Source organism: Pistacia vera, unplaced genomic scaffold, assembly GCF_008641045.1.
Source record: "Pistacia vera cultivar Batoury unplaced genomic scaffold, PisVer_v2 Contig67, whole genome shotgun sequence".
In the NCBI taxonomy this organism is placed as follows: domain Eukaryota; kingdom Viridiplantae; phylum Streptophyta; class Magnoliopsida; order Sapindales; family Anacardiaceae; genus Pistacia; species Pistacia vera.
Genome location: NW_022196523.1, coordinates 1364799 through 1376904, shown reverse-complemented (window position 1 = coordinate 1376904; position 12106 = coordinate 1364799). Strand labels below are relative to the sequence as shown.

Genomic DNA, 12106 nt, shown 5'->3' with positions numbered 1-12106 from the left:
ATAAGGTTATTAATGGACCATCGAGAATTAAATCTGATGTTTTGAAAACATCCCAAAGGAAAGGGACCATTAATTAAGAATTTATGTTTAACCCTTGACATAACGTATAAAACGTTTTTCATATGTATACTCCTTGTATTTGAATAATAATTTGATACAAATTTAAACTTATTTGCACATGAGATGAGATGCTACTATATATCACATCCACAAACCTTTTTTTAACTTTAAAACCCAAAACCTTTATTGAAATAGGAGAAACCTGCAACAAAACTCACATAAAGTATTGTTATGCCTAAAAAATTATGTTTATGTCAGTTCAATAAATGTCTTTTTGTACTAGCTGTCAAGCCTATATCTCCTCAAAGATATTCATACCAACTCTATCTCATTTCAAGAGATGAATGGACGAGAGCCTTCCATATGTCAAGGCAACTTGTAAAGCACTCCTTACATTGAGTTTAGAAGTGTATAAATTGGCACTTCTCTTCCCAAAAAAGGGGGTTGGGCATATAAGAGTTAAGCATAGATTTGAGTTCAATTCTTTCTCTTTGTAAACACTGTATTTCTTCATCTTTGTATGTCTTATGGGCAATATCATAGAAATACTCAGAGATCAATAAAATAACATTGAATGTAGGAGTCGCTTGTTTGAGCATCCGAACCACTATAAAAACCTCCATTGTTAGCCTATTATTTATGTTTTCTGCAACATATATAATCTCAGCTCCATATTCAAATCTCATGGATCCATCACGTGTAATTTCTAAGACCCTCATAGCACTTTACACGTGCGAGTCGTTGGCCTCCAAAATCATGCGTCAACAGTTTGGTGGCCCATGCAGGTCTCAAACCTGCGTCCAAGTTCCCTGATAGCGTGCTCAGATCTCAAGCTCGCGCTAGAATCCAATCGCGTGGCCAAATCGTAGATCGCACACGTTAGAATTCTCCAATCGCGTGGTCAGATTGCAGATCGCACGGGCTAGAATTCTCTGATCGCGTGGCCAGATCGCAGATCGCACACGTCAGAATTCTCCGATATCGTGGCCAGATCGCAGATTGCACGCGTCAGAATTCTCCGATCGCGTGGCCAGATCGTAGATCGCACGTGTCAGAATTCTCCGATCGCGTGGCCAGATCGCAAATCGCACACGTCAGAATTTTTCGATCGCGTGGCCAGATCGTACGCGTTAGAGTTCTCCGATCATGTGACCAGATCGCAGATCGCACACATCAGAATTCTTCAATCGCGTGGCCAGATCGTAGATCGCACACTCAGGTCGTCTTAATCTTCGGCTTCAAATCGCTGATCTTTAGCTTCAAATCGCGTATTCAGATCGCTGATCTCTTGCTCTCAGGTCGAGCTCGTTATGCTCAGGTAGAGCTTGTTATGCTCTCAGGTAGAGCTCGTTATTCTTTGAGGTCGAGCTCATTATGCTCTTAGGTAGAGCTCATTATGCTTTCAGGTCGAGCTCGTTATGCTCTCAGGTCGAGCTTGTTATGCTCTCAGGTCGAGATTGTTATGCTTTCAGGCCGAGCTCGTTATGCTTTCAGGTCGAGCTCGTTATGCTCTCAAGTCGAGCTCGTTATGCTTTCAGGTCGAGCTTGTTATGCTTTCAGGTCGAGCTCCTACCAGATCGCGATCAGCTCCTAGCTCTCAGCACTCGATCGCGTCAGGAATAGTTCGAGCTCTTTAGTTCGAGACTGCAGCCTATAGTGCAGCAGTAATTCAGATCAAAGACCTTAGTTTCTGAAGCACGATTACGCACTCCAAAAACTGGGGGGCTTCTGTTATGCCTAAAAAGTCACGCTTATGTCAACTCAATAAATGTCTTTTTGTACTAACTGCCAAGCCCATATCTCCTCAAAGATATTCATACCAACCCTATCTCATTTCAAGAGATGAATGGGTGAGAGCCTTCCATGTGTCAAGGCAACTTGCAAAACACTCCTTACATTGAGTTCAGAGGTGTATAAATTGACACTTCTCTTCCCGAAAAGGGGGGCTGGGCATATGAGAGCTAAACATAGATTTGAGTTCAATTCTTTCTCTCTGTAAACACTGTATTTCTTCATCTTTGTATGTCTTATGGGCAATATCATAGAAATACTCAAAGATCAATAAAATAACAGTGGATATAGGAGTCGTTTGTTTGAGCATCCGAACCACTATAAAAACCTCTATTGTTAGCCTATTATTTATGTTTTCTGCAACATATATAATCTCAGCTCCATATTCAAATCTCATTAATCCATTATGTGTAATTTCTAAGACCCTCTTAGCACTCTGCACATGCGAGTCGTTGGCATCTAAAATCATGCGTCAACAAGTATGTAACATTGTAAGGTCTAAATTTGAATGGTAGAAATGCAAAGATAACAAGAAAGTAAATAAAGTTAGGAAAAAGGGTTATGGAAGAAAATAAATTTGAAAAAGAAAAAAGGGTTAAAAGCAAAAAAAATTGTAGGGGTTGAATTGAAGCAGAAGCATGCCAAAGATATAAATGAACGCACTTCCCCAATAGATTCTGCAGGCGTGAGAGCAAAGGCTGGCGCACCCACCCCACTCTTGCTAACTACACCCTCATGCACTTCTTTTTATATTAATTTGCTTCAATTATATATTTAAAACCATATCACTCCTCCAAATTTCCAAAATATTTTGTCTCCATTTGAAAGATTATATTTATATATGCATAAACAAGAGTTAAGTTTTAAGCTTTACACATCTCAATGTTGTCGCCTCCTCTTGTAACCACAAGCTGTTATCCCAATGACTACCAAACTCAATTTGTCTATAGCTACTTCCTGCCTATACCTATTTATATATAATCTTAAATTAATTGGGAGAAATATTGTTTAAATTTCGGTGCTTTTTCTAGATGCTTGTTTGCTTCCCAGTTTCCATTCTCTTTCTAGTTCTTCTATTCCCACCTCTTTTACTTCAAACTCCTATGACAGAAAGATTCCAACACTTCCTCTATTATTATTATTATTGTAATGGAATTTCGTTATCATTTTAAAATCTCCCAATTGGCATTGTGGAAGAGGAAGTTTATTTATTTATATTTATAAGATTTGATATAAAAGAAATACTAGGTATGTATACGCTTCAATTTTAAATTTCATCCTCACCAACATCACTGTAGAATAGTTATTGTTCCTTTGATTTGAAAGAGCAACCAAAAAGTAAATAAATAAATAAAGTTAGATGGCAGAAATAGCCTTCATTTGACAATGACTTCCCCAACCTCTACTCTTGAAATTAATGGTTTAATCAAGTGTCTGTTTTGGGAGCATTTGATTCAATGTTTCATTTTTTTTAAATTACCAAAAAATTACTAAGAAAATGAATCAATGTAGTATCCGAATCTGGAATGAAATACCATTTATTATAACAATAGATTTTGGTGATTAATGTTACAAAACGTTGCGTTTTTAGAGGCAACAACAGTGAATTGAAGTTGCAGTAGCAAATAGCAATGTCATTTATTCTCCAAGACAGACTCCACGTGGGTAACTCTCAGAGGACTACATCGTAATTTTAACCTCTTCTCCTTTCACAAACGAAAATATAATAAATAAAACTAACCCAACCCATTTAATATCAATCGCGCCATGTCTCTATTCACTCAGCAAACCCAAACAATGCCATGAGATGAGACCCCCAAACCTCTAAACCACAACCGGAAGAGACAACACACAGATAGTCTTCAAATATCTTCCTATTATGGCTGCTGCCTGGGTCAAGTCTTTACAGTGCAAATCACGAGCATACGATGACGTTTTTCATCCCACCTCCAAAAATCTCTTACCCAGTTCCAGTTGCAGAAGATCCGACGTCATCGAAACTACGACCAAGAAGAAGCAATATCAAAAACCTAAAACTTTTAAACCGCCAGCAAAGCCAGAACCTGGTTTCAACTCCACCATCAGACCTCGTCACAGTCACGGAGCAACTGATCGTCCCGTACGGAACCCCGAACATCCTAAATTTCCTGCGCTGACGGAGCTTCCCGAGGGCCACCCTTCACGTAATGTAGTAGAGATTATATTCCACACTAGTTGGGGGCCGAAAGCATTTTCGGGTCGGGTTGACATGATATTCAAGGTGCAGAATGGGCCGAGGACAGTGGCCCGATTCGAGGAGTATAGAAAGTTGGTGAAGAGTCGGTGCGGGACGGGTTTGGCTCCGGGTAGTCCGAGCGAGGAGGAGAATGCGAGGTGCGTGGCGGATGGGAATGAGGTAATGAGGTTTTACTGCTTGGGACCCACGTTTGATAATAGTGGGTACGGGGCGTTGGGTTTTCCGGGCGGGAAAGGATCGGCGATTTGCACATATTCTGGGAGCAGTGGGGCCCACGAGAGCGCCGGCGGAGGTAGAGGGAGGAGGGCCATGTTGGTTTGTCGGGTCATTGCGGGTAGGGTTTCGAAGCAAATCGGGTTTGACTCGGTGAGTGGGGAGAACGGCGAGTTGCTTGTATTGGACTCACGCGCGGTGTTGCCCTGTTTTCTCATTATCTACAAATTGTAAAATTAATGGAATTGTTTTTATGGTTTATTATCGGGTATATTTTATGTGGGTTTTTAATTTTATTTTATTTTTTTTTGTTTATGCTGTGAATGCATTTATCAGCACAATTTTTTCTTTATTATTATTTTTTTAATTTTTGTTATTGGATTGTGGATAATATTGATTTGGTGAGTATGAAAAAATTGAGTTGATAAATGCTAATTAATGAGTCTACTCTTGTAATATTTGTTAGTAAATGCTACTGATGAATTACTTTACACGTCTCTTTAGTAATAATTAATTGCATTGAGAGCGTTTCTGGTGCATCAAATGAAAATCATAAATGGTAATTAAGATGAAACGGTTGGTGTTTATAAAGATGTATTTGTTAAGGGATATGAATACCAAATGGAATTCTAATGATGGTAGTGTATCCATCAAAGGAATTTTCATTTTGATGTTTCTGTTGGTTCAAATCCATAATCTTAGGCTATATAATAGCAAAAGTTTTATGTTTGAAGAAAGGTTGGTTTTGGTGAAGGTTATAGATTTAGTCAAAAGTGTACATCATAAAATTCAAAACAATCATAATCACACATTAGAAACGTGGAATAAATAGAAGATCAGCATTTGTGATAGTAGTAACTTGTTCACCAAACTCTCCTTGTTAGACTTAGGGTCTTAACTTGGCATTTAATAGAAAAGAAAAAGAGGAGGGGATAAAGTAAAAGTAGTTAAGAGGAGGATGAGCTTACTTCCCTTGACAGAAAATAAAAGAATGAGATGGTTATATAGTCACCATCTTCGATTGATACATAAAACCTTGCATCACAATCCAATTCATATCTTTTGGTATTTCTATGGTAGCTTTCCTCAAATCAACCTTACATCACAATCCAATTCATATCTTTTGGTATTTCTATGGTAGCTTTCCTCAAATCATTTGAACAATCCCTTTTAACTCTTCGTTTTCACCTCAACACCTTCACATTTTGCTCTAGTTCCAATTTTACTATCCACTTGACAAGAATTCATGTCTATGTTTTGCATGGCTTTATCGAACATTGAAGTTAATGTTGTTTGTGCCTATGGCAATGGGCTATAAAGCTTCATAAATTTCTATGTTTTTATAAGCTTCAATTTGTTGAAATGGAGACTTGGGAATGCTGTTTTTCAATTGAAATGTTGCTCTGAAGTGTGAAGAAAGCAATTGCTTTCTCAGAATAGTAAATTAGTTAAAAGTTTTAATCAAAATATGGGCACAAAAAACATCGGACCCATTTCGTATTTATTCAATAGTCCCAACTTATCTCAACTTTCCCAAGATAAAGTACTCATTATCATTAAAAAGGGTTTAAGCAGCATGCTGACGGATCTACACAAAATATACCTCCATGCTCACAAATGCATAGACAATTGGACATTAAATCAGAAACAATGAACCTATCATATTCCCAAAATACAACAAGATCCATTTTTGTTTCCAATAAGTCTAGCCATAATGATATATGCAATCAAATTGCAATACTGGTATTCGCAAAGGCTCCAAAAGAGAGAATCCCAAAAGGGATTATGTAAATTCATCTTTTAAAAGGAAATCCTACAAGCAGTTTTCAAATCAAAAGCCCATGGAATAAATTCAATTTTTTCTATTTGCTAATAGGGTCTCAATCATCAAAATTCACTAATCATGGAAACAATTGAAGCAGATTCCTGATGCCCTCTAATGTACATTTTGCCATGCTAAGGAAAGGGTTTATCTGCAAGGATCAATGAGCCTCCACAAGTACATACAATGGCTTGCCGTTCAACCGCTCTCGACCCTGCACCATCCAAAGCTATGTCATTAACTTTATACTCATTTACAAATTGCATTGTATAATTTAACACAACCCAATTTCATAACTCGATTGTTGCCTAAAACAGCATTACTTTGACTCATTAGCCATCTAAAGATACTATGTAACCAGCTTTCTCCACTAATACTAAACTTAGAGCTCGATGTTTGAGATATGATACATCCCTTTCAGCAATAATATTGCTTACACTCGCAGATTCATGGATATATTAGGCCATCATTCATGGCCATCTCTTGAAAGAATTATAAATTTTATAAAATGCATAATGATTAAATCAACAAAAAAAAAAAAAAAATAGTTGGGGTGGAAATCAAAGAAATATAATGTAATTTCCCTTTTAACAAGAATTATTGTGCTATTTAGATTAGCAATATAACACACCTTTAGATCTGGAAGCTCAATGACACATGCACATTCAACTACTTCAGCCCCAACGCGTTCTGACAAAAAACATTAAATGTTACAACATATTTAAATGGCTATCCACTACAAAGATATCTAAACAACGATTTAGAGACAGATATTATACTTAAAAAACATAAAAATGGACAAGAAAAACATACAATGATTAGCTGATAAATGTCATCTAATATTTAGATCTCAATAGCAATGTTCCCATACTGGTTTTAAATTCAAATGATCTTCTCAATATATCTTAATTTATTATTATCAATAAGTTGAAACAACATTTCATGCGGGTTTTTCTTGAACAGCATATTTTTTTCTCACTAAAGAAAGCTCAGTGATTCATGTAACCATGTAAAGATCTAGAATTATACCCCATTCCAATACTCAATCTCTACAGGTATATACGTTTACAAAATACCTAGTAAGTTCATGGCTGCACAGAGGGTGCCACCGGTGGCAATCAGATCATCAACCACCAAAGCACGTTCACCTGGTTCAACAGCTCCCACATGCATCTCAAGACAATCCCTTCCATATTCCAGAATATATTCTTCCGAAATAACTTCGCCTGACATTGTGGCAACATATTTTAGCACAATATGGGCAAAGTACAAGTTAACTATAACTTCTCCAATATTTGAAAGATATGTATGAAATAATTTTGTCAGCACTTGTGTTTTGGACACATCAAAATGATTGCATCACATAGAAAGCATCAACAGAACATTATGCATGTATGTTCTTGGTCAACACATGCAACATCACCATTGTTTTAGGCACAAGGCAAGAAGAAACAAAAATACCCCAAAAGTAAAACAGGCATAAACCAAAATTATAAATCAAGGTCGGTTTATCAGTATTAGGGAAGCTCCAAGCAGTGCCAAAGCATCACTTTGACATCCTATGTCTACATTAACAACCATCAATTGTAGATTTACTCTAATACAAAGCATGAGCTGGATCAGGAAATACAGAACAATACAAAGGATGAAAACACATTTACTAGAATATGTTGTTATATTTCTCCAGGTCCATGCATAAAAATCACAGTAAAAACTATAAAGAAATGCATGTACTCAACAACTATATACAAGAAATTGCTATATCAGATTTAAACTTACCAGGCAGTTTCTTTGGTTTTCTCAAAGGGACAAATTTTGCTCCTATAGCCAATGCAATGGAAGGACCAAATATAAAACCCCGAGCCTCTATCCCTAGAGAATAAAAAAGAATAATTCAGAACACAAAGGAGGAGATAGGATTTCAAACTGTAATTTGATTAAATAGAGCATACGTCACAATAGTTACAATCTCTAACAAAGAAAGGGAAATGATATATTTACCCACATGAGCTAATTACGAAGCTGATGTTTCATTTATGACAAGATTAGAAAAACAAGTGGGCCTAATTATAAAAACTATGACAAAGGCATCATAAATCCTGATACAGTATAAACTAAGGAACATTCAAGCAACGCCAAGAATTAAACACGATGTAGGATCTTTCACCAAGAAAAGAGACGAACAAATGGTTAATGACTTTAAATCAACAAAGTATAATTTTTCAAGGTAAATCAGGTTTCAAAATAGAATTTGCTAACGGTGCCAGAATGTAGCATGACAGCTAAAGTTTAAATACATACTAAGACACATTTCCAGATTGGACAAGTAATTAGAGTATCAAACTAGGTTACAGCCATGAAAGGCAAAAGAAATACATTTAAACAATTTCAAACTTGGACAAGTAGTTAGAATTTTGAACATGGTTACTGCTGACAGAAAAAAGAAACTTTTACAAAACAATCTCATTTCAATAATGAACAGTCACTCTAAAGAATCCACATCCTTCAAAGTTCAAACAACTTTATATCCACCAGCAGTTGCTAAAAATGGCACTAAGGAAGCTGTAAGGTTAAACATTATTTTGAAACATTTAAGATTTTGTTTGTCTTTCATTGAAACATAAACTAATATTAGACAATGAACAAAAAAATCCTGAAGAGACTGACTTCAATCAAGACAGCTGACAAGTTTTGATACATACAAAGGTTTAGTAATACAATGTACAGACAAGAACCAAGACAGAATACATGAAAATTGACCCTATATCAAAACTTAATTCATATAGAACTTGAGAAAGCAGACGCCAAAATGGGTTAACATGTATGAAATTATAGATGTATCACTGTGCTCAACTGTTTTTTAAAATATAAATATGATCCTATGACATCAATGTTGGCAGAGAACCAACCATGATAATTAACAAACATCTTTCAACAAAATGATTAAACTGCTAAACCAGTAATAGGTGTTAAAGTATCTCACAGACACCATTAAAGACCTAGAAAACCCACCACTAAAAATTTAAAAGAGATGGAACAGGTTATTCCACCACTATGCAATGACAAAATACTTAAAAGTGATTTGACACATTGCAAGTATCATGCATAGGGACCTCATTTCTTTAAACAAGAAAAAGAGCTCATTGCAACAAACAAGAAGAGGTGCTCCAATCCAAAAGAAGTGACTAACAATGACAAATAACAGAAGGGTCTGAAGAGGGAGATCAGATGGAGTTAATCCAGTAAAATGAACGAAAAAAATGTTCAACCATCATTTGACTGGTTTTGCTATCTTAATATCTTGGAGTGAATGTTTCTCATCCAATACAATGGCTTCATTCTTCTGACAGGATATTCAAGTCCTGTTACAGCTAAAATGATTGCACATTTCTCAAAGAAGAATACTGTAGCTAAGACTAATTACATTCCAAAACAGGTTTAAAAATTAAAGAGACAGCAATTTCAAGTTGAACCAGAAGAGAGTTGAAGATTCAAAAAGTTTACATTGAAGCTGAGCATGATACAAACATAAATTGGGTCTTGTAATTGTCAGACCTTGATAGCCGATGGACTCCACTGAGAAACATCGACATCAATGACATTGAAATGAATATGCTAATCGCTATCAACCAACAGAAAAAGTCACATCTTTCCATGTGAGGATACAAAATATGCATAAAGGCTCTCATAAACACAAGAAGACAATACATGTCCACGTGAGCACACAAAGAGACAGATTCAATTGCACACACAATAGGACAAAATACATTTATCATAAATCCTGATAAATTTATTTTGAACCCAATTTCACAAAAATCATCAAGTTCCTTCCAATGATGAGATCATTGAAACCTTTTCAACTTCACACGGGATTGTGGGAGTAATAGTAGTACATTTGGAGGTTTCCCATGAGATATAAGTGCAATACAGCAAATTATGGTGAACTAATCAAATTGAAACTATTCAATAGAAATGAACTCCATGATATCAAATGCCAGAAAACTACAACTCATTTCAGTGAACCAAACACAAGAATAAAGATTACTTATGCAACTATTCCTGAGACAAACAAATTTATCAACAACGCCAAATAATAAAACGAACTGTAAAACCCAAATAAACTCACAACCGTTCCATAAAAACGTCAATGCCACTGAAATTGCAACAATAAAAATTAAGAGATCACACAACCATGCATGACAGAAAGATAGACATAATGACAAAGAGTATGAATGAGCCACAGAACCAATTTCAGCAAAACAGTAAAGCGTGGAAACCCACTTCATAATGGAGGGAAAAAAGAAAAGAAAAGAAAAGAAAGAAAGAAAGAAAATTGCCTAATCAAAACCCACATCATGCAAGGGTCCACCTTCAACAAGGTGGACATCCATCACCAACCACCAGCCACCCAAATCGGATCCAAGCATATGCCCACAACAATTGCAAGAAAGAGGGTTAATACAAGCCGCTCAAAAGAAAGATAGAGAAATTTAACAAAGAGCAATCAATGACACACCCCACTAACAAAGTAAGGTTCATCATAGTCAAACGAGAAATCACTGTAAAAAAAAGATAATAAATAAATAAATACATACATAAAAATAAAAACCCAGTCACCTCCCTTCCATAATGTCTCTCAAAAGCACTCAAAAAGACAACAACCGGAAACTTATGCAATTGCAAGAAGCATTTTACTTTTTTATCTTCTTTTACTGTATGTACACAGAACACCTATTGGCCCCACCATTTTGAAGCTGATGAGAATGATAAAAAGGTTCTTCTTTTAAGTTCCAGATCAAATCTTTTATAATTCTAAAAAGAAAAATACAAAGTTTCTTTTTTTCTATTTCTGAGGGTCTTACCTGCAACAACTGAAATATTTTTTCCTTGGTATCGCTCGATGAATATATCGACGGAATCTTTGAATGCTTTGGGTTCCAGAAAAAGAGGAGTGATATCTTGAAACATAATACCTGCCATTTTGCCCTTAGCCATCTTAGTCCCAGCTTATAAAACAGGAAAAATAGACATGCTTTGGTTGGTCAAGTAAAAATTAAAGAAACAAACTTTAAGCTAAATATTTGTCCAAAGCTTAACAAAGTGGAGGTATAGTTCATTCTAAGTTTTCAAACAAAGAAAAATAAGATATTTGACAATGTTTTAGTTAATACTTCCCTTCCTGCCTAAGCAGCAAAAACATAACACATGTTTTTAAACATTTAAGAAAAACAAGTGATGTAATATAGAGAGTTCCATAAAAGAACCTGGTTTAGGGAAATCAGGAACAACACGAATGGTAGTTTTGATCCCATTGATACGAGGATCTTTGTCTTTGTAAGCGGACATTGTATCTGTGTAACTATCTATCGAACAAAACAAGGAAACAACAAAAGCAGAAGCAATTCTCTCAATCTCTCTTGGGAAGAGGCAGTGGAAATAGATACATTGAAGGAAAAAGATATGGAAAATAGAAATATAGTATGGACTATGGAGAGAAAGAGCAGTGAAAAGGGGTATTTATAAAGAGAGAGGAAGGGGGAGGGGAGGGGCTCACTGAACAAGAAAGAGAGAGAAATATTTTCGATAAGTTAAATTACAAATACAAATACTACTTTTCTAATACTTCCATCACCACTTCGCCTATCCATTTCGCGCGCTCCTCCACTTTCCTTATTTTACATTTTACTCTTTTATCTTTACTTTATTTCCTTACTTGTTCCCACTCACGCCGAACCTATTTAATATTTACTAATTCATTTCAAAAACTGTCAAAATATACCCTGAACCCTAACACCGTCAAATTAAGTTATAATAGTTCAGGGGTATTTATTTCTATCACTATTCTAAGAACTATTTAAAAGAATTAAAAAATTGAATTACAGTGAGGCCAAGATGTACCAGGTTCCAGTTGAGCGTCACAAAAATTTTCAAATTCAATGAGAGTGAGGGCAAAGTGGTATTTTCATATTAATTTCCCATTTCAA

The 12106-nt window shown here is 35.8% G+C and overlaps 2 protein-coding genes across 3 annotated transcripts; one reads left to right on the top strand and one right to left on the bottom strand.

Annotated features, from left to right (window-relative positions):
• The first annotated feature begins 3620 nt into the window (after window positions 1-3620).
• LOC116112865 lies at window positions 3621-4571 on the top strand. Its single transcript, XM_031398993.1, has one exon. It carries the CDS (start codon window positions 3731-3733, stop codon window positions 4532-4534), a length of 804 nt encoding a protein of 267 aa, XP_031254853.1. The 5' UTR covers window positions 3621-3730; the 3' UTR covers window positions 4535-4571.
• Window positions 4572-6064: 1493 nt separating this feature from the next.
• Window positions 6065-11601, bottom strand: LOC116112853 (adenine phosphoribosyltransferase 4-like). 2 transcript variants are annotated; one of them, XM_031398979.1, is made up of 6 exons: window positions 11387-11601; window positions 10985-11095; window positions 7902-7994; window positions 7199-7348; window positions 6754-6812; window positions 6065-6336 (listed from the first exon to the last, which is right to left on the bottom strand). In XM_031398979.1, the coding sequence occupies exons 1-6, from the start codon at window positions 11466-11468 to the stop codon at window positions 6283-6285; spliced, it is 549 nt and encodes a 182-aa protein (XP_031254839.1). In that variant the 5' UTR covers window positions 11469-11601; the 3' UTR covers window positions 6065-6282. The 2 variants fall into 2 exon arrangements, with proteins under 2 accessions (XP_031254839.1, XP_031254841.1); XM_031398981.1 differs by lacking the exon at window positions 7902-7994.
• Between the last annotated feature and the right edge of the window lie 505 nt (window positions 11602-12106).

Excerpts from the sequence above, each read along its gene's own strand:
- LOC116112853 (XM_031398979.1), bottom strand. The coding sequence starts at position 11,468 with ATGTCCGCTTACAAAGACAAAGATCCTCGTATCAATGGGATCAAAACT. Across the intron at positions 7,995-10,984 it reads AAATATTTCAGTTGTTGCAG|GGATAGAGGCTCGGGGTTTT; the intron begins GTAAGACCCTCA and ends TTTATTCTCTAG. Across the intron at positions 6,337-6,753 it reads TTGAGCTTCCAGATCTAAAG|GGTCGAGAGCGGTTGAACGG; the intron begins GTGTGTTATATT and ends TGGATGGTGCAG.
- LOC116112865 (XM_031398993.1), top strand. The coding sequence starts at position 3,731 with ATGGCTGCTGCCTGGGTCAAGTCTTTACAGTGCAAATCACGAGCATAC.